This window comes from Citrus sinensis, chromosome 3 (assembly GCF_022201045.2).
Source record: "Citrus sinensis cultivar Valencia sweet orange chromosome 3, DVS_A1.0, whole genome shotgun sequence".
In the NCBI taxonomy this organism is placed as follows: Eukaryota; Viridiplantae; Streptophyta; class Magnoliopsida; order Sapindales; family Rutaceae; genus Citrus; species Citrus sinensis.
In genome coordinates, this window is record NC_068558.1 from 15,651,443 (window position 1) to 15,672,254 (window position 20,812).

At 32.9% G+C, this 20,812-nt stretch overlaps 1 protein-coding gene across 1 annotated transcript; it reads right to left on the reverse strand.

Annotated features, from left to right (window-relative positions):
* Nucleotides 1-15,258: 15,258 nt before the first annotated feature.
* On the reverse strand, nucleotides 15,259-20,536 carry LOC102630756 (leucine-rich repeat receptor-like serine/threonine-protein kinase At1g17230). Its single transcript, XM_006477951.4, has 3 exons — nucleotides 16,550-20,536; nucleotides 15,792-16,175; nucleotides 15,259-15,620 (listed from the first exon to the last, which is right to left on the reverse strand). The coding sequence occupies exons 1-3, from the start codon at nucleotides 19,476-19,478 to the stop codon at nucleotides 15,604-15,606; spliced, it is 3,330 nt and encodes a 1,109-aa protein (XP_006478014.2). The 5' UTR covers nucleotides 19,479-20,536; the 3' UTR covers nucleotides 15,259-15,603.
* Nucleotides 20,537-20,812: the final 276 nt, after the last annotated feature.

Genomic DNA, 20,812 nt, shown 5'->3' on the forward strand with positions numbered 1-20,812 from the left:
TGAAATTTTTCAAATAAGTCCTCCTCCAAAATTCCAAGCAATACTTGTTGATTTCAAAATTTTCAAAACTCTTTCAATTAGACCATAAACTTGAAAAACAACCAATTTTATAACATCATTTTTCCATTAAATACAAAACCTTTATAATGTGAAAATAATGATTTATTTAAAATGTATACAAAATAATTTGAGCTTTTAAAAACTTAATTATTCTTAATTTTGTTTGTTATCATCAAAATCAACATCATGGATATATAAATGTTAACAGGGCCTACGCATGATGGGTGCTCCTAACATGCCATTTAAAGATCCTCATACTCTTCAACAAAGCAACTCAGATCTTACGCACGGGGGGACGCCCTGCATGACGATGAGTTAATCCCGCAAGATCTCTAGGAACCATGCATGCTTGGGACTAAAATAAATGTCCTAAGTGTTGCGAAGAGTGTTAGGCAGGATACATGAAATATATGCCCCGAGTGCAGTGAAGAGCCCCAAGCGCAGCAAATGAAATAAATGCCTCGACTACAGCAAAGAGTCTTCGGCGTAGTACATGAAATAAATACTGTGAGTGTGGTGAAAAGCCCCAAGTGTAACACATGAAATAAATGCCCCGAGTGTGGCAAAGAGCCCCAGTTGCGACACATTAAAATAAATGCCCTAAGTTCAGCGAAGAGCTTCAGGTGCGACATATGAAATAAATGCTCCTAGCGCGTTGAAGAGCCCCGGGTATAACACATGAAATAAATGCCTTGAGCGTGCCGAAGAGCCCCTGGTGTGATAAATAAAATATATGTCTCAGAGTGCAGTGAAGAGTCCTGACACGACTCAAAAGTGTATTACTCCCAAGTATAAGAGTGTCTAGTTATAATATAACTCAGTAAGTCCGGGGTCGAACCACCGGGAATTTTAAATCCAGTAGTCAATTTAAAACTAAGAAAATTAATTGTGGGAAAAAGAAATTATTTGAAATCAATTTAAAAATATGCTAAGGTTCGGGATCCACTCTCTGTATTCAAACTATAATTTAATACTCTCTCATTTATATTTTGCCCTCACTTTTACCAATTAGTTATTATATCATTTAATTCTCAACTAACTATGTGTGTGGATAAATATGGAATAAAGTACCTAAAGTGCCACACTATATTAATGTATCGACATTATGTCAAAATACCATACAGATCCAAAGAAATTTATAAATTAACATGACATAAAAATAACTAGAAAAGAATAAAATAAACTTAAAAATTCATTTGAGAAAATAATAAATTTAATAGTTTGAAACATTAAGTTTCACGTTTCACCTCAACTTAGTAAAATTAACCACTCATATTGAAAGAAAACATAACACTCTTTTTATTTCATAAACTTTTGAAATATGTTATAAGGAAAATTGATACAAAAGGAAACAAGAAAAGAAAATAAAGAAAGACAGAAATTCTTTAGTTCCCTCTTGGCTACAACTCTCTCTCTCTCTGCTTAAGCATCTCCTGTATCTAGTTGATTAGTAGGAGTCACACTAATGTAGCAGAAATTTAATGTTCAAATATTTGCATTGATTCTTGAGAGTACTGGAATCAAAAGAACAATCTTAATTCATGTTGATTTGAAAAGAATATTGTGGACTTGGGGGCTAAAACTCATCGATTCTGCAGAATGCCAAGAATTAACTAAACTCAAAAGTTCACAAAAAGCCTTGAAAATTGAAAATATTGTTGAACTCAAATCTCCTTCAAGGGCTACAAGAGATGGTTTTTATATTAGTAGTAATTATCCTAAACCATGAATTAAAATGAAAAAAAAAAGTTCTAAACTAGAAAGGAAAACAAAGTCTAAATTTTAGATAATAAGAAAATTAATTCAAATATGATAAGAAATCATAATCTGCATCACATACTTGTATCACGACAAGTATCGACACATCCCGGACCATCCCCTTGGAACTATATTGGGAAGATCCTTCATTTTCCATGTAGATGATTCGGGGACTCTCCCCATATCATGCACGAAGTGTTCCTATAACTTGAGCATAAGAAAAAAATTCGAACCACTTTGAGATGGTCCACCCCGATGCATAACGATAGTTTAATGCCATACACTAAGCCTGCTGCTTTGAATCAAGTGCTTTCTCTTTAGCCTACTCCTTAGCTCTCTTCTCTCAACCGCAACCAAAATTAACAGCTTCTTAAAGGAGCTCCTCTCCTCACGGGACCTCTATTTAAGATCTACCACCTCCTTGTGGAGCTTCCTTACTATATAAGGTTGGAGAATAAATATTTACAAAGGGTAAAATCATCGTTTGGCATTCTAAGCCTCGCTAACATTTCTACTTTTATGTATTTAAGTTTTTCAAACTTTGATTGTGTGTGTTTTGTTATAATTTGAGTATTTTATGCATTTCATAGGTATTTTGGTCTTTTTAAAATTAACAAGAAATCGAACAGCAAATAGATTGCATTTTTAGTTCAAAACAACTGAAAACCTTCGGAAGGGCATAAAGGGCAAAATTATAAATTTTAGGATTTTTGTGGGGCGTTGACTAGTTGAGGTGGCATTGACTAGCTGAGAGGAATGGACCAGCTGATGTGACATTGACTTATTATGTGGCAGTATACTATTGAAATGAAAAATGTTGATGTGGCATTGATCGATGAAGTGGCATTAACCTATGACGTGACAGTATCCTACTGGACCGAAAGATATTGATATGGCGTTGATGGATGATGTGGTGCCATATTACTGGACCTAATGATGTGTTTTAACTAATTAGATATTGCCACGTGGCGTAATCCTGAGCGTCCAAATTGTTTTCATCTGATGATTGTAATTTACTCATTGTATCTATAAATAAGGGTTTCTCCTTATTTAATAGCTCTGAGAGCTTCATTTTTTGTAATTCTCACTCTATCTTATATTTTCTATGTATTTCAATGCAATTAACATTTTACCCCTAGTTCAATTATGAGTGACTAATTTAATTTTTAGTTTGAGTTGAAGGTGAAGCCTTTATAAGATCCATGGGCTTAATTTGGTAAGTTTATTTTTCTCTCTCTAATTTATGTGGTTTTTTAACTCATTATCAACAGATAGTGTATCTTGTTTTATTTTGTACAATATACGGATCCCTAGTAAAAGATCGTTATTGTTTGTCACAATGAACATTTTACACCATATTTATTGGAAAGAGGCTCTTCTCTAGTGTTTATGGGTCGTCTGACTTAGTGCTGATAAAGAGTGCATTTAAGTTATTTAGTAGGCGATCTTGCCACATTGTTGATAGAATGATTATTATCATCTAACATAGGGGTGGGCATTTGGTTTGGTTTTTAACGAACCAAACTGAATTGATATTTTTCGATTTGGTTCGATTTGATTCTAAAGATAAAACCCGAATGATTTGGAAATTAAAGAACCGATTGGTTTGTATTCGGTTCTTTCTTTAAAAATAAAAAATATTTTAATATTCATATATATAGGTAAAGTGAATAGAAACCTAAATCTCACACACTCATCTCTCAAACACAGCAGTAACACACCATCCCTCACACTCCCACACTCTGATCAGTACATTCTATTTCTACCACCAATAACCGCTCCTCTCTGACACCATACATGCAGCTGGCAACTACTTCTTTTGCACCACACAACCATCATCAACTCTTAGCACAACCACCTATCAGCCACCGGCTATTTGTCACAACCCCACAACAGCCGTCCTTCAGCTGCAATCATCGCAGGCCGTCGACCACCACACAAAGATTCTTAGTTTCTTCTTATTTCTCTCATAACAAATATTATAGATCTAGATCTATTTCTTTGTCTAAGTACAATAACAATATTAAATTTTGATTTTTTTCCAGCTTTTTTTTAGGTATTTGTAACTGTTGCAGACTTTCTAGCTTTTAATGTATTGTATTTGTTGTTGTTGCCGATTGGTAGCTTTGACACCCATGTGTTGGCCTCGTTTGGTTGTTGGAAAAATTGTGATTTTGAAGGCCTTGGTTGGTTATTAAAAATGTTGATATTGAAACCCTATGTACAGGCCTGGTTTGTGTTGTGGGAAAATGGTGATTTTGAAACCCATGAGATTTTTGGTTTGTTATTATTATTTTGACAATGAAAAAATATTATATATATATTTTTTTTTCGATTTATAATGTGTTGGGGCTTTATTATTTTTGTTGAATTTTATTACATTGTATATAATGTTAATACTACGTGTAGTTTAATACATGAGAAAATATATACTTGAAACCGAAAAGAACCAAAATAACTCGAACTGAACCGAACCAAAATTCACAACCGAAACTGAACCAAATAAAAAAATTTCAGTTCAGTTTGGTTTTAAATTTCGAGTTACGTTCGATTCTAGTTTGAGAGAATCGATTCGTTTTAGTTCGGTTCCGTTTTCTATCTAAACTGAACCAAACCGAGATAGAAAATCGAACTGAACCATATCGTGCCCAGCCCTAATTTGACATAACATGTACTTGACATCACATTTAGAGAAAGATCATTACCCTCTGACACATTGAGCGCTTGATATAATTTTTATTAGAGTGAAGCTTATGAGGAGGGGAAATAACCCCTTATAAATTAATTCGAACTAAAAATGAATATTAAGCCCATGGTAAAGTATTAAGTGTGAATCCAGATACTCAAATGTTTATTTGAATTATTCTCATCATTAATTTATTCCCACCACTTTTATTTTAAATTTTAATATTGTTCAAAAATCATTTCCAGCCAATTCACACACGTAAAAAATTAACCTTGGACATAAGTAAATCTCCATCCTTGTGGGATCGACACTACTCATCACTATAAATCTATACTGAAATAGATTTGCACACTTGTAAGTACAATAAAATTTGCATAACACCTACCTCTAGCAACAGCTAGGAATTTCATTCCAAGATCTCGTTTGTTACTGTCTACGAGTAATGTTTATAGTACTATTCATCATACCTATTCACTACACTATTCACATTTACTGTTCATTCATCATAAATATGCTAAAAACAGTAAATTATAAAAAATAAAACATAAAAAGGATTTTTATGTGGTTCAGATTACAATCCTACATCCATAAGGACATGCCTAAATAATAAGCTTTACTAAGTAATGTAAAGATTACAACTTATTGAATTCTCGCACAATTTCAAACACCCTCTCACTAGAGATGGCAAAACCCCGGGCCGGGTCCGGGTATTGCCATGACCGGACCCTGCCCGGATGCAACCGGTCCGGGTTCGGGTCTGGGCCGGGTTTTAATCCGGGTACCCGGATTTTATATTTTTTAATATTTTATGTGTATATATTTTTTATTTTTTGATAATTTTATAAGTTTTAAATTTATTTCAATAAAATTTGACATGAAAATATAAACTTTAAGTGTTTAAAACTTTATATATGTATAATAAATAAGTCAAATAAATATAAAATATTTAAAATAATATATATTTTATAATTTTTTTTAATAAAATCCGGGTTCCGGGTTTATCAAGTGATGCCCAAGACCGACCCGGCTTCATACAATACCCGACCCGCAACACCCGGGTACGGTCCGGGTCCGGACCGGGCAGGTATTTTTGCCACCTCTACCTCTCACTCTTATTGCCACCTTGTTGTATCTAACTTAGTCAATCTTGCTTAACGCCTTATCTTTAATTGAGTTTACTGTTTTCTTTGGAATCCTCTCAACATAACAAACGACATCTTCATCTTGAAGAGACTGAAGTAAAAATAAAGAATGTTGATTAGTGTTAAAAATTGTATGTTTATTAAGGGATAAAAATGTTATTTTGTGCTATTAATGTAATTTATATTTGTAATTGTGTAACATCTTGTGAATTTCTAATTATTTTTCTAAGTATTTGATTTTGTGTATTTTTTTGTGTTTATTAGGTAAAAATAATAATTTTATGCAATTTGAGGCTCCAAACAAATGTATGGATGTTAAATGTGGATTCCAGAAATTCGAGAAATTATGTCATTGTCGAGGAGGATCCAAGACTTTTGTTATAAATTTTTACGTTTTTACCATGGTAAATGTGGTAACTGTAAGATTATAAGTTTTTATTATATTAAGTATTGTAATTGTTAGTGGAATGTGTTGGATATACTTGAGTGGATTAAGTTAGGTTTATGTTTTATTAGTGGGATTATTAGTGAGACAAATGTAAGGTTAAGATGTAATTAGATTTTTTTATTTGTGTGGTGTGAATTTATCATGTATTAGTATAAATAGAGAGGTGATGAACACAGCTCTACACACCTTCTCTTCTCTTATTTCCCCCCAAATTCTTCTTCTCATCTCTCTTTATAATATATTTTCAATCAATAAAATTAGTTTTATTTCAATTTTCAAATTCTATTTTTTTAATTATGTGTTTTTCAATTGAAATAATTTCCTTTATTTCAAATATGTTAAACTAAATATTCATAGCTATGGGAAGGTGAAACTCTTAGTAAAAAATATTGTTTTCTATTTAATTTTATCCATATTTTATATTTTGAAATTTTCATTTAGTGTAGACAAAAATAGGAATTTGGCACAATGAATTCCTAATATCTTAGTATAAAATATGGAAAAATGTTATTTTGATTTAGTGTAACAAATTAAGTTTTGGCACATTAAATTTTTAATCCACAATAAAATAAATGGGAAATAATTTTAATTTATACAATTAATCTTTTGGAAAATAAAATAAAAATAAAAAGAATTTGTTAAATTGTATTTATTACTAAGAGTGGATCCATAACCCTAATTAATTTAATTTTATACTTTTCTTAAATAAATTACATATTTTTAAATTTAATTCTTATTTAGATAAATTTAAGTGAACAAATTAAATCGTTTCTCTGTGGATCGACCTCGAACTCACCGAGTTATATTATTACAAGACACTTTTATACTTGGAACTAGAAATCACATTTAAGTCATGTTAAGTTTTTTGTGCCGTTGCTGGGGAGAGGTATTTATTTTGTTTTATTTTTCTTTTTTTTGTAAATTTTGTTTTACCCCCTTTTTATTTTCTTAAATTCTGCTCTATCCCCAAATCTTTCATAATTCTAGTTTCACCCTAAATATTCTCGTTTTTGGCTCATTCTTCTCATAATTACAATTTGACCACAATCATAGAAAACTTTCACATTGGTCCCTAGCCAAAATTTCCCATAAATCTCAAATTCGGACCTATAACTTAAACTTCTTTGGACTTGATTTGGACTCAATAAAAAGAATTTTGACTTTAAAAATTATGAGGCCCATTAATTTGAATAAATCACTTAATTCATTGGTAATTTTTAAAATTTTAAAAAAAAAAAAAAGAGCCTACACTTTAATTATTTCTCTTCTTTTTTTTCTTCTTTTATTTATTTTTGCAATTTAATTTTTGAATTTATTTTATTTTTCTTTTTGGTTTCTACTTTGTTTATATGTTTGGTTTATTGTCTATTTAGTTATTTTAATTTTAGTTAATTAATTTTTAATTTATTTATTTTTGTCTTGTATTTTTTTTGTACATTTATCTTGTTTATTTAATTTTTCTTTTGTCTTTAATTTGTGTAATTTTCAGTCTTCTTTTTTTTATTTGTTTGTAAATCATTTTTACAACATAATTTTATAGTCACACATTATCATCATTGCATGAGACGTTGGTCTCGAAATTCAAGTGGCAGGTTAATTCGTAGATCTCAATCACCACCACCAATCATGGATGAGATCCAAGACGAAAATATTTTAGGCCAACTTAATCCTCCAGTTGATCAAAGAGACAACTAATCTCAACATGATCAGAATCAACCGAGAACTTTGAGAGATTACATAAATTCAACAAGAATCGGAGCACCGTCATGTATAGTATTTCCGCCATAAGCATCTCGATTCGACCTCAAACCAGGTATTATCCAACTTTTATCAACATTTCATGGTTTAGAATCTAAGAATCCATACTTGCATCTAAGAGATTTTGAGGAAGTTTGTAATACATACACAGACCAAAATTGTAGCATCAACATAATTAGATTAATGCTTTTTTCCCTTTTCATTAAAAGATACAGCTAAAACTTGGCTACAAAACTTTAGATCTGGATCAATAAGAACTTGGAACTTTTTATTCGGTCTTTGGAATCGATGTGGAAATTCTATGGCTCGAATCTTTAGTATTCTCTTATTTATTACATGTATCTACTATTTAGGCAGAATATCCTCACCCATAACATGCAAGAACAGTTTTTGAACAAATTCTTTCCATCTTATAGAACCAATTCTTTTAAAAGGCAAATCACTGCTTTCATTCAAAAAAATGGAGAAACATTGTACCAATGTTAGGATACATTTAAAGAATTGCTTAACATATCTCCACACCATAGTTTTGAAACTTGGCGATTGGTCACTTATTTCTACGAGGCCTTAACACTACAAAGTAGACAAGTTGTAGAAATGATGTGTGATGGTGAATTTAGAGATAAAAATCCTGAAGATGCACTAGATTACCTTGACCAATTAGTTGAAAATGCATAACATTGGGATATTGTTAGAACTTTTGAATTGACTAATAAACCACAACCATCTCCATCTAGTGGAGGAATCTATAACCTTAGGGAAGATCATGATTTACAAGAAAAAAATTTCATCTTAGTTAGGAAGGTTGAAGCTTTGGAAAATAAAAAAAGTGATCAAGTAAAATATGTTCAAGAAATTGCATGTGATGTTTGTAGTTCTAATGATCATTTCACTCAAGATTGTCCCACTCTGCCTGCACTCAAAGAATGTTTGCATGATCAAGCTAATGCCATCAACACTTTTAACAAACAAACCCATATTTACATACTTATAAGATTTGGTCCAGAAATGCTAAGATTTGGTCAAGAAATGGTAATGGAAAATGATCTTTTCTAGTGGCTTAATTTAATTTCCTATAATCAATGCATATGCGCCAACTAGATGTAATTCGTGTTGGAATTAATTCACCTTTTTCATTTTTAACAATAGTGATTCCAAATTTTTTAGGCACTACTTATGTAGAACTTACCCACTTACTATCAAAGATAGGGTAGACAATTCCCGCATCAAGTAACTTAAGAACTTCTGTTTTTACTACTTCTTTCATGTGTGGGTTTAATCTTCTTTGAGGTTATTGACATGTTTTAGCATTTTCTTCCAAATTGATTCTATGTGTGCAAATTAAAGGATTAATACATTTAATGTCATTGAAAGTCCATCCAATTTTGTTTTTATGCTTTTTAAGAATAGATAGTAATTTACCTTCTTGGTCGCTTGATAAGGTTGAAGAAATCACAAAACGATAAGTTTGTTCTTCTCCAAGATAAGCATACTTCAATCCATATGGCAAAGGTTTCAATTCCAATTTAAGTGCTTCTTGTTGTTCAGTCTTTTCAATGATTCTAAGCTCCTCAATTTTTGATTTCCCATCATCACTTTGTAAAGTCTGACAACAATCAAACAACAAATATATATTAAAAGTATCATGTTCAAGTTGTTTATATGATTCAATCAAATTAACTAAACAAATATCACTAAGTACAGAAAAACTCCCTTTTTGAATATTCTCCTCTATATAAGATTCAAGCAATTCATTTTGTTCATCAATTTCATTTTCATTCTCATTTTCCTCATTAGGTTGCCTAGACATGTTGAAAACATTCAATTCCAAAGTCATATTTCCAAATGACAAATTCATTAAAGCATTAGCAGTTGCGAAAAATGGTCGACCTAAAATTACAGGAATTGGTTTATAATTCTTCACAATAGGTTCAGTTTCTAAAACAATAAAATCTACAAGGTATATGAATTTATCAACTTGTACTAAAACATCTTTCACTATTCCTTTTGGTACTTAACTGATCTATCGGCAAGTAAAAATGTAGATGAAGTTGATTTTAACTCACCAAAATTAAGTTGAAGATAAACTGAATATGGAAGCAAATTAACACTAGCACCAAGGTCTAACAAAGCATGTTCAATTTTGTGATCTCCAATAATACAAGAAATAGTAGGACAATCAGGATCTTTATATTTTAACTTACTATTAGTAGACATAATGGTACTTACCTGTTCAGCCATGAAAACACTTTTTTTTACCTTCAATTTCCTCTTACCAGTGCATAAGTCCTTTAAAAAGTTGGCATATGAAGGTACCTTCTTAATTGCATCTAACAGAGTAATGTTAACTTTCACTTACTTAAAGATTTCATAAATTTTAAGTGGTTTGATTTTCTTAGTTTATTCAATGCATGCGGAAAATGGCTGATCAATAACTTTTTGTATGTTTACTGCTGAATTGTCCTAAAATTTATCAACAGAATATCCACGTATCAGGAGTATTGTCGTTGTTCTGGTGTTCTTTAGGACTCATGTTTAACTACTTTTTCTTGTCCTTCTAACTAGTTCTTATAATTGTTCTCAGAAGGGAAAAAAAATGAAAACTAGTTCTTATTAGCCTTCTGTGTCAACACATATATGTATTTACCTGCATGGTTTTTTTTTTTTTTTTTTTGGGGGGGGGGGGGGGGGGGGGGGGGGGTGTTGTATCCTAAATTTATTCTCTGTGGCACAATCAATTTGCTTATTGGGTCAACATGCCTTGAAAAAAAAAATGTGTAGCATGTATAGTGCCGCCAATTTTAGGATTGTTTAAGTCAATGTCTAAGCCACAAAAATCTTATGTTTTCTTCACGGTGATTCTGCTTTGACAGCCATCAATCATCATTGAAAATCTCATTGTAGGCCTGTTAAGTGATGAAATGTTGCTGCAGAACAGTGCAATCTTCAAAAAGAATGTCATCTCCTTAATTGTGCCTTTTGCACTCAGATCCAATTTTTTATCAAATAATTTCATGGTGGCTACCAATACCACATCATGAATATCTTCTCGCCCAAGTGACAAGGTCACCTCTAGATTGAACAAGTGAGGTTATTAGTTCCAACGAATCAAACCCCAAAACTGTAGATGTCACACTTTTCCGTCACTTGCACTGTTTAAGCAATATTCTGGTTTGAAAATTAAGCAGCTATAAAGTTAACAACTATGTAATGAAATTTAAAAATAGTGAATAATGATTACCATGTTAGGACAGACCTTTGGCGCCTTTTATTTTACTTTTTTTTTTCCCATCAAATAAGATTTTTTGATAAATGTACTAGCGAAAGGATAAAAAATAGGGTTAATTATTTTTGGGTAATACATGTTTGGACAAATTTCATAAAGGTGACACATGTTTTAAAAATAATTGAGTAGGTGACATTCTATTAACTTTTGCCATTAACTTTAAGCGGCCAAGGGTAAAATTGAAAAAAAAAATTCCAGTTAAGCGAAAGAGATAAAAATATTATATTTATATAATCAAGGGTGGAGACAACATATTGATTAATTGGGCACTTGGAGACAAAAAGAGTAGTGCGCCATGTCACTACATTTTTAGCTTTTGCATATGCAAAAGTAAAAAAAAAAATTGTTTATGAATTTTTTACGGCCGTTGGACTGATGGTGGAATTGGTAAATCTAAGATTAATAAAAAATTAATGAGCTTGTGCATTATTTAAAAAAATTAAATTAATGTTATTATTTACATACTTGATTTTAGTTTGAAAAACCCAACTCTTTTAATTTGTATTTAAAATTTTTGGAACAAGAATTTGAGTGTAAATATATATTGTGGGATTGAGTATAATTTAATGGGGGTATTATGACAATTTATTAAAGACTTTTGGAAAGATACAATTAAATATTAAATGAATTTTTTTATTTCAGTTGTCCTTCAACAAATCCGCCCCTGTATATAATGCTTTACAATTCATAAGAGATTTGTTTCTATATGCTCACAAATCATTTGATTCAACAAGAATTTTTTTTTAAAAAAAAAAAGAGTTTGATTTAACAAAAAAAATGCTTTGTTAATTAGACTTAAATTTAATTTTTTTTATATATTTTTCTATTTGAAAAATTAAAAATGAATAAGGATAGAAACATCATTTTGTAATAAATTGTTGGGGTAAGATCGTTATTTTGTAATTAATTGTAGGGGAAAAATGTCATTTTGTAACTAATTTACTATTCCTGTTAAAGTTAACTGCAAAAGTCAATGAAATGTCACTTCTTGGAGTATTTTTAAAAAATGTGTCACCTTCTTAAAATTTGTCAAGACATGTGTCACTTAAGAATAATTAACTCTAAAAAATATTAAAAATATAAATACATAATGCAAATGATTATATAGCTCAAAGATATTTGTGTTCGTGAACAAATTTGCCGGGAAGGACTGGCGGATTTTAAAATTTCCCAATCTTTTCATGTTTGATTCAAAGTTTAATGTGAGGCTTGCTGGTGAGTCAAACTCAACAGGCATAAAACGGCAGCGTTTTTGTGTATTATAATCATTAAAGGTCACGGGCAGAGCACGTGTTTATCTGCTTAATAACCTTAAGCTTCAAAACGGCAGTGCCTCTAAACCAAACTTTAAGTGACACACGTGGTGGTCATGTGATCTTGCTTAAGCCAATTCGGTAAAGCCGTTATGCCACATTTCCACAAGCTGTGCATTCTGGGTTTGCTGGTTTGTTGCTCTGGTAGCTATAAAGCTGACTGATGTAACAGTTTTGATTTGTTCGTTAATAACAAAATTGAGAGATATGGATCAGAGAGAGTAGTTAAACTTGTTCTCTGTAGTCTCTTGTGCAAGCTGTGTAAAAGATACTCCATTGTTGTTCAATAAAAGCTCTCCAAAAAGCTTCTCCCGTGGATGTAGGTTGTGCCATTCTTGGTGCAACTGAACCACGTAATTGTTCTTTGTGTTGGCTGTGCTTGCTTCTGTTCATTTTAATTTCTTGATTCTTTGTTTAAGAAGAAAGTTCCTGTGTTAACGAATTCTTTCTGGGTTTAATCTTCTCACTGTGCAACTTGATCAAACCTGATTAAAGATCCTGGGAAGTGGTCGTGTCTTGCTTAGGTTATAACCAGACACAATCACTACATTTAATCCGATGCGTTTATTTGTCCTTGTTTTCTGCAATTTTTAAATCCAAGAAGTTTAGATTACAAGATTGTTGCACTAGTTCATAATCACAAACTTGTGAATTGTTCGTTCGTTCGTTTGTTTATTTATTTTCCTCTTCGGATATTTCAATGTTAAGATTAGATGTGATGGAGTTGATTACCACGTTTTTTTTCCCTTCTCCAATGAAATTAGTCACGAAGGCGGTCATTGTAATATCTCTATGCTGAAAATTTGATAAATCAAGAAGACTGGATAAAAATGGTTGATGAAATTGTTTGAATATTTCTAAGGTGTGGTTACAGTCAGAAATCAATTACCTGACTTTTTGGTTGTGTTTGGCTGTCAAGGAAGTGAAAGAAAATCAGACTTAAGAAAATTAGGACAAATTTTATTAATTTTTGTTTAATGAGGAAAAAAAATCTTGTTTAATCTTATGTTGCGTGTTAGGAAATATTAATTTGTAATTTGAAAAAGTGATAATTTACTGTGATATAATTTTAATTTTCCCTGTAATCTAATTTTATTTATTTGAAATACTGTGTCAAACATAATGTTAGATAATTTATTTAGGATATTGCATCAAATATAATTTTAAATTGTTTGACTTGAAAACAGTTTTTGGAATTTATATCAACAAATTTTTGGATATTAAAAATTATAAAACATCGAACTCAGTGAAGGTTAGTTCTAAATAGCAATCAAACCAACCTTATTTTCGTATTGGCAGTCCATGCCAAATTGCATATTTTAAAATATAAAAGCTTCCTTCATTCCGAACATTAAATACATCTTGATAATTAAAAGATGGAGTAAATTTGATCGATATTATATCAATTTGATGAACATTATAAGGGATTTTATTGAAATATCCAAAATACGTACTACTTCAATGTCACATTTACATACAGAAATACAAAACATTTGGAAGATTAGGAAAATTAAATATAATCTTAGGAAAATTAAATTTTCTCCACTATATTATTAAATTACTTTCTGAAATTAATAACAACTACAAATTCTTAAACTATGTTTCGCTAAAAACAACTTGCTGTTTTAGAATATATTTAACGAATGAGCCAACTTGAATGGTGTGTTGTGCGGCCGGTATGCTTCATAAAAATTGCATACCAAAACAAACCAAAAAAAAAAAATCTAGGTCTATGTGAAAATAAAAATTAAAAATAACAAAAACGTGAAGAATTTGGCCGCAAAATTGCGTACATTTTAAGGGGTTTAATATTATTTTGGGATTGTAAATTATTAATTCCCATAAGGTTTGGCTTATGTGTATATAATTATTAAAATAGAATGCCCTAGCTATGGCCGAATGGTCTGTATATAATTCTTAAAATAGAATACTCTCATCTGAATAGTTTTCAAGTAACTTTGTTTAGTTAGCTACATGAATTCGAATATTAGAAAAAGTAGGGCAAAAAATTAAAAGTTGGACTATTGGCACCCCCTCTAATGATCTCTTCATGAAACTCCTTTTTCAATTATATTTATTTTATTTCCAAAAATCTCTCTTTTTTTTTTCAAAGACACTCTTCTTGTTTTTCATTTAATTTTTTTTATTTAAAACTCAAAGTAGGATTGTGCTATTTTTCATTTCTTCCATAAATTTATTGTTGTTCTACATACAAATTAAAAAGTTGTCTAGGTGATAAAGTTTTCTATGAAATCATTAGCTTGAATAACACATTTTTTAGATTGTAGTTTGAAAGTAATTTTAAGTGCAAAAATGTTTAATCAATAAGAAACAGGAAAATAAAATATAGATTGTTCCAAATTTGTACAATTTATTTTAGTTAGATAAGAAGTAATAGGTAGAAAATTAAAAAAAAATGCGATTGATTATGAATGTAAGAAATGTGTTGGAAAAAAAATTCAATATGTGTTTAATTCTTCTTTGTCCCTTAACTGTAATTTTATTTGAAATAGGATTTTATAAGAATAATGAAGGGGTGCCAATAGCTTCACTCAAAATTAATTTGTGCTTCGCTCGCCTGTAGAAAAATTAAAAAAATAAAAATATTCATAAAATTCATAAACTGGAATAACAAATATATCTCTACATTTTAAGAAATCAGTGAACGAGAGAACTTCAATATAACGTTTTTATTGGCTGAGTTTATCACAAGAAACAATAATAAAGTGAAATCAATGTGTATTTTGTACGGCTGTGAGGGCTAATGTCCGTATCTATAACTAGAAATTGCTAAATGCATTGGAGCATTTCATAAACTTCTCCATGGGAAACAATTTGGATTAGAGCAATAATTTGGAAAATAGGACTTTCAAATTGTTTTTAAATTAGCTTAGGGATATACAACAAGAAACTTGAGCTAGATTCCAGATAAAATCAGAACAATTAATTCACTTTGCATAATCTATGAGTTACTACCTCATAAGGTCAAACTGAGACATCCCAAAGAATGCAATCGGTACGAAGAAGATGAGAGCATATATTTTATGGTCTTGAACAGTTGCACAATCCTGAGTGAATCTGGCAGAGCTCAGTAAATATGATTCTGGTCTCCGAGCTTTACGCACCACTCTCTTTTGACGACAGAATGGAGCTTACGGTGCAATAGAATCTGAAATTATGTGTACTGCTTTTAGTTCTTTGTTTGATAATATAGTCACCAACAGCAAAATGACTAATCAACAATGCAAGGCGCTCTACGTTGTGTTATGATATGAATGCTGTTTGCTATGTCTAATCAAGATCAGAGGATGTAACTAGATGAAGAAATCATTTTTCTAACCTCTAGAAGAAGCATCTGCTTCTAAAGGAGTTTCTGATGTTGGCGAAGACGGGTAATCACTCACAGACTGCCTAGCATCAATCATCATTGCAATGACCTCTCTCATAGTTGGCCTATTAAGCGGTGAAGTGCTGCTGCAGAACAATGCAATCTTCAGAAATAATGTCATCTCCTCAACTGTCCTTTTTGCACTCAGATCCAACCTTTTGTCAAATAATTCCGAGGTGGGCACCATTTCATGAATTGATCTTCTCACCCAAGTGACAAGATCACCTCCCAGCTCTAGAGATTGAACAGGAGACTTCCCAGTTATTAGTTCCAACAGAACAACCCCAAAACTGTAGATGTCACACTTCTCTGTCACTTTCATTGTGTAAGCATACTCTGCAATGAAAATCAAGCAATTTTCATGTTAGAACTGCCAAATACTATGTAAAATAGTGAATAATGTATGTTTGTTTTGACAATCATCTTTGTATTTGAGGCAATTACATAAATTTTGCAGCATGAAATGCGTTATAGAATACACATCATTTGCACCCAGTTAAGATATTGGCCCAGTTCTTTGTCTAAATTCTATATGAAAGATATAAATAAATCAACTGCAAGGAAAATGAAGTTCACCAAATTTGAAGATGTATACAGCATTTTAACTGAGAGAATTACACAACAAAAGAGAATTCTTCACAGAGAAATTACCAGGGAAATTAAGTTTGAGAGAAAATTAGGGGGAGAGGGAGGTAAGATGACGATGTTACCTGGGGCAATGTAGCCATATGAACCTGCAATTGCAGACATGGATTTTGAGTAGGGCAAGTCAATTAACTTGGCCAAGCCAAAGTCTCCGACATGAGCTTGAAATTCTTCATCCAATAAAATGTTGTTTGACTTTATATCCCGGTGAATGATGTGAGGCCTACAATCATAATGAAGATAGCACAGACCCTCTGCTGCCCCAAGAGCAATTCTATATCGAGCATCCCAGTCCAGCAAACATGTTTGCTTATTACCATGAAGCTGTTCTCCGAGACTTCCATTTTCCATGTACTCGTAAAGGAGAAGATTAGAGTCCTGGTGGTAGCAGAAGCCAAAGAGTTTCACAATATTACGGTGTCTAATCTTTCCGAGGGTTGATATCTCCGCAAGGAAACTGTTGTCAGCAGTTGCTCCTTCACCACGCAACTTGATCTTCTTGACGGCAATCACCTCACCATTAGCCAGAGTAGCCTTGTATACAGTGCCACAAGCTCCCCTTCCTATAACAGCACTTTCTGAAAAATTGCCAGTCGCTTCCAAAAGATTGTGGTATTTAAAGCCTTCCTTGGGGAAGTAATAGTTATCTATAACTTCAGGATTTTTCTGTTCTTCCAGTGGAACAAATGCAGGCTTGCGGCACTTCATAGCCCAAGAAATGCCTATGATAAAAGACAAAGAGATTAACCCAACAATGACGGAAATGATGCTTACTAATTTCTCCTTGGTGGAACCCCCTTTTATCCAGTTTTTTTTAGGAGTGTGAGAAGGGGGCATCAGTTGATGACAATCTGACCCTAGCATGCACAAGCCCCTATTTCCAGCAAAATTTGAGGAATCTATCCTTCGAAATACAGTGGTATTTGGTACTGTTCCCACCAGGTTGTTGTTTGAAAGGTTGCAGACCAGGAGGCTCATCTGCTCACCCATTGATGCAGGAATTTCACCAGTAAGCTGATTATCATCCAAGTAGAGATCTTCCAACATCTGCAAGTTCCCCAACTCATAAGGAATCACACCAGATAGATTATTATGGGAAATGTTGAGTGCAATCTGGAGAGCTGTAAGCTGGCCCAAGGCAACAGGAATGCTGCCAGAAAAAATGTTTCCCCCCATTTGTAACTCTGTGAGTCGGGCCAGACCTCCTAAGGAACTTGGAATTGCTCCTGTTAATTTGTTGTCAGAAAGCTTCAGGAGTTCCAGATTCACTAGCTGTCCAAGTTCTTCTGGAGCAGAGCCAGTGAACTGGTTTCTACTGAGATCAAGCCTCTGGAGATTTACACAATTTCCCAATTCATGGGGGATAGTCCCAGAGAGGCTATTTGAAGAAATGTTAAATGTGACGAGGTGCTCCAGATTTCCGACCTCAGAAGGTATGTACCCAACGAAATAGTTTTCTGACAAATGCAACCTCTCTAAATTCCGAAGTTTGCCAATCTCTGGGGGTATTAGTCCAGAGAATCGGTTCTGATAAAGTTCCAGAGCAGAGAGGTTTTGAAGATTATAAAACTCAATAGGAAGACTTCCTGTCAGCTGGTTTTGTCCTAGCATTAGCTGCATAAGAGACTTGCAGGTTTTTAGACCAGGAGGAATGTTTCCAGACAATCTGTTTGATCCAAGGCTCAAAAATATCAGTTTCTGATACATGCAAAGATGCGGAGGTATGCTACCATCAAGATTATTCATAGACATGTCAAGTACTGAGAGGTGACTGTTGACCCCAATGTGAGGCGGGATAGTTCCCTCGAGATGATTATCAAAAAGTTGCAAATCCACCAGATATGTAAGGTTCTGAAACTCCAAAGGAATTGTACCCGTCAGATTATTTATGGACAAGTCCAATTTATGAAGTTGTGTCAACTGACCAAGCTCTCTAGGAATGCTTCCCTGAAGCATGTTTTCAAATAGTTGAAGCAAGCAGAGATTAGGAATCAGACCCAACTCTCTCGGGATGAACCCAGTCAACTGATTTTCAGAAAGATCTATCTCGACAGCACTTGTACAGTTCCCTAGTTCGTGAGGAATGGTACCATTCAACTCATTGGTGTAAATGTACAATTTTTTTAGCCGGGACAACTTCCCAAGCTCTTTTGGTAGCCCTCCACTAAAAGAATTTTCATGCAAGGCAAGCAACTCAAGACTTCGGATATTTCCAATTGTGGGAGGCATCTCACCAGACAAATGGTTTTGCCAAAGGATCAAATCAGTAAGATTCTTAAGTTTCTCAAGCTCACTTGGTAGAAAACCTTCTAAACTATTTTGTGCCAACCCCAAAACCTCTAAGCTCTCACACTCACTGATTTCCGGTGGTATTGGACCAGAAAGGGAATTATGGCCTGCCCTGATAACTCTAAGCTGCCTCAACTTACTAATCGATGCAGGAATTGCACTGGTGAGATTATTACTATAGATTACTAGTTCTTCTAGTGAAGTTAAATTTCCTATCTCCTCAGGAATTTCACCAAAAATGTAGTTCTCACACAAATAAAGCTTTCTAAGAGTGTTAATGAAGAACAGCTGGAATGGTATTACCCCATGAAGCCTATTCGTGCAAAGGTCAAGAATCTCTAAACTACTACAGTTAGCAAGGTCTGTAGGAATGGAACCAGTGATAAAATTCATGGAAATATTGAACTCAACTAATCGAGGAAGATCACAAATGCGAGGAGATAAAATACCAGACAAGTTAAGGCCATGGAGATCAACAGAAGTTACCTTAAAATCGGTACACTCTACACCAATCCAATTGCATGGAGTCATGTCTGATGAATTCCAGCTCTCAAGATTGTTGCTAGGGTCGATAAGGGAAGCTTTAAACTCCAAAAGGGAAACACCCTCTTCCGTTAAAGATGTTACTGAGACGTTACTAAAACAAAATATCAATGCAAAGTAAAACAGCTTCTGGGTATGTGATGAAATCCCCTGTCTAGCCATTTATGACTCAAAAAATCATTAAATGGGATAAAATCTTAAAGAAAAAATTAAACTTTTTAGAAGATTAAAGATTATTCCTAACTTCCTAAGTGTGAATGACAAGATTAGTAATACCAAAACCAGACTTCAACACTAATAATGCAGGCACATGAGGAAAGTTTAAATTCCATGTCAAGTGACCATTGAATTGAACCCAAAACCTTAAGATATAAGCTAAAGATTCTAACTAAGCAATTCAACAAGCAAAGGCCTCAGAAGAAAGTGAAGTGAAGTGGATTGCATAAGTGAGAGCTATAAATGAACAAGAATGGAGCCAAAGCTAAATAAATGAAAGATAAAATGACAGTTATCCAACAGAGTCATAAAGCCTAAAAACCTGGAGAGAAAAATAAACACAACCCATGAACCGAAACCATTAATGAAAGTCTAAGAAGATAGATAGAATAGACAAAGACAGACAGGGAGACAGCAACCAAATTTTGCACACTGATTGATTGATGAAGGCAAGAGACTGAAGAAAGACCACGAGAGTCACGATCATTTTAGCAGTGTGTAAATGCTTTGCACTTTTGGAGTCAACTCTACACTTTACAGAACACAATAGCGAAGTGGTTCTTTAATTTCTTTCTTTCTTTTCATTCTTCTTGTTATTTGTTATGCTACTTGCATTGCATTTTGGCCATTTTCAATGCACCATTTGATGTTGTTGGTGGTGGGGATTTTTTCCTTTTCGTGTTTATGATAATACAAATGGATGTGAAAGAGACGAGGCCTTGGAATTCAGAGGTCATGATCTCTGCCATTGCTATTGTTGTTGATGAGTCTGACAATTTGGGATTTAAAGGAGTCTCGAATTTCATCATTTGCTTGTGGACTTCTTTTCTTTTTTTCTTTCTAGTAGTCATCGTAGTCAGTGCGGCTTCTCAAGTGGATTGACTCTCTCTCTCTCTCTCTGTGGGCTCTTCTTGCCGACTAATGCTGTAATTGCCGCTGTTCAGTGATCACCAGCTGCTGACCATATGAATTCGGCTTTGCTTTTAATGTTGTCACGTAACCACAATACAAATTTCATTTTCACACGCAACGTGAAGACTTCAGTATGGTTTTGTCCCGCATCATCGGTTACGAACATGAATAGTTGTTAAGGGATGAGGATGAGTTGGGTACGCTGGCATAAAATTTCGTGCCAACGTGTACTTTTAAAATATCTGTCTATCTATATGCGTATATATAAAGTTAGGATTTGAAGAAGTGACGTGGCATCACCATTTTTCATCATCTCATATTCTCTATTATTTAATAAATTGATTGAAATTAAAAAATAATTAAATTAC

What these genes read in the sequence shown, in the direction of transcription:
- LOC102630756 (XM_006477951.4), bottom strand. Translation starts at nt 19,478, where the DNA reads ATGGCTAGACAGGGGATTTCATCACATACCCAGAAGCTGTTTTACTTT. An exon ending in ATATGGCTACATTGCCCCAG is followed by an intron (nt 16,176 to 16,549) that starts GTAACATCGTCA and finishes TTTTCATTGCAG; the next exon opens with AGTATGCTTACACAATGAAA.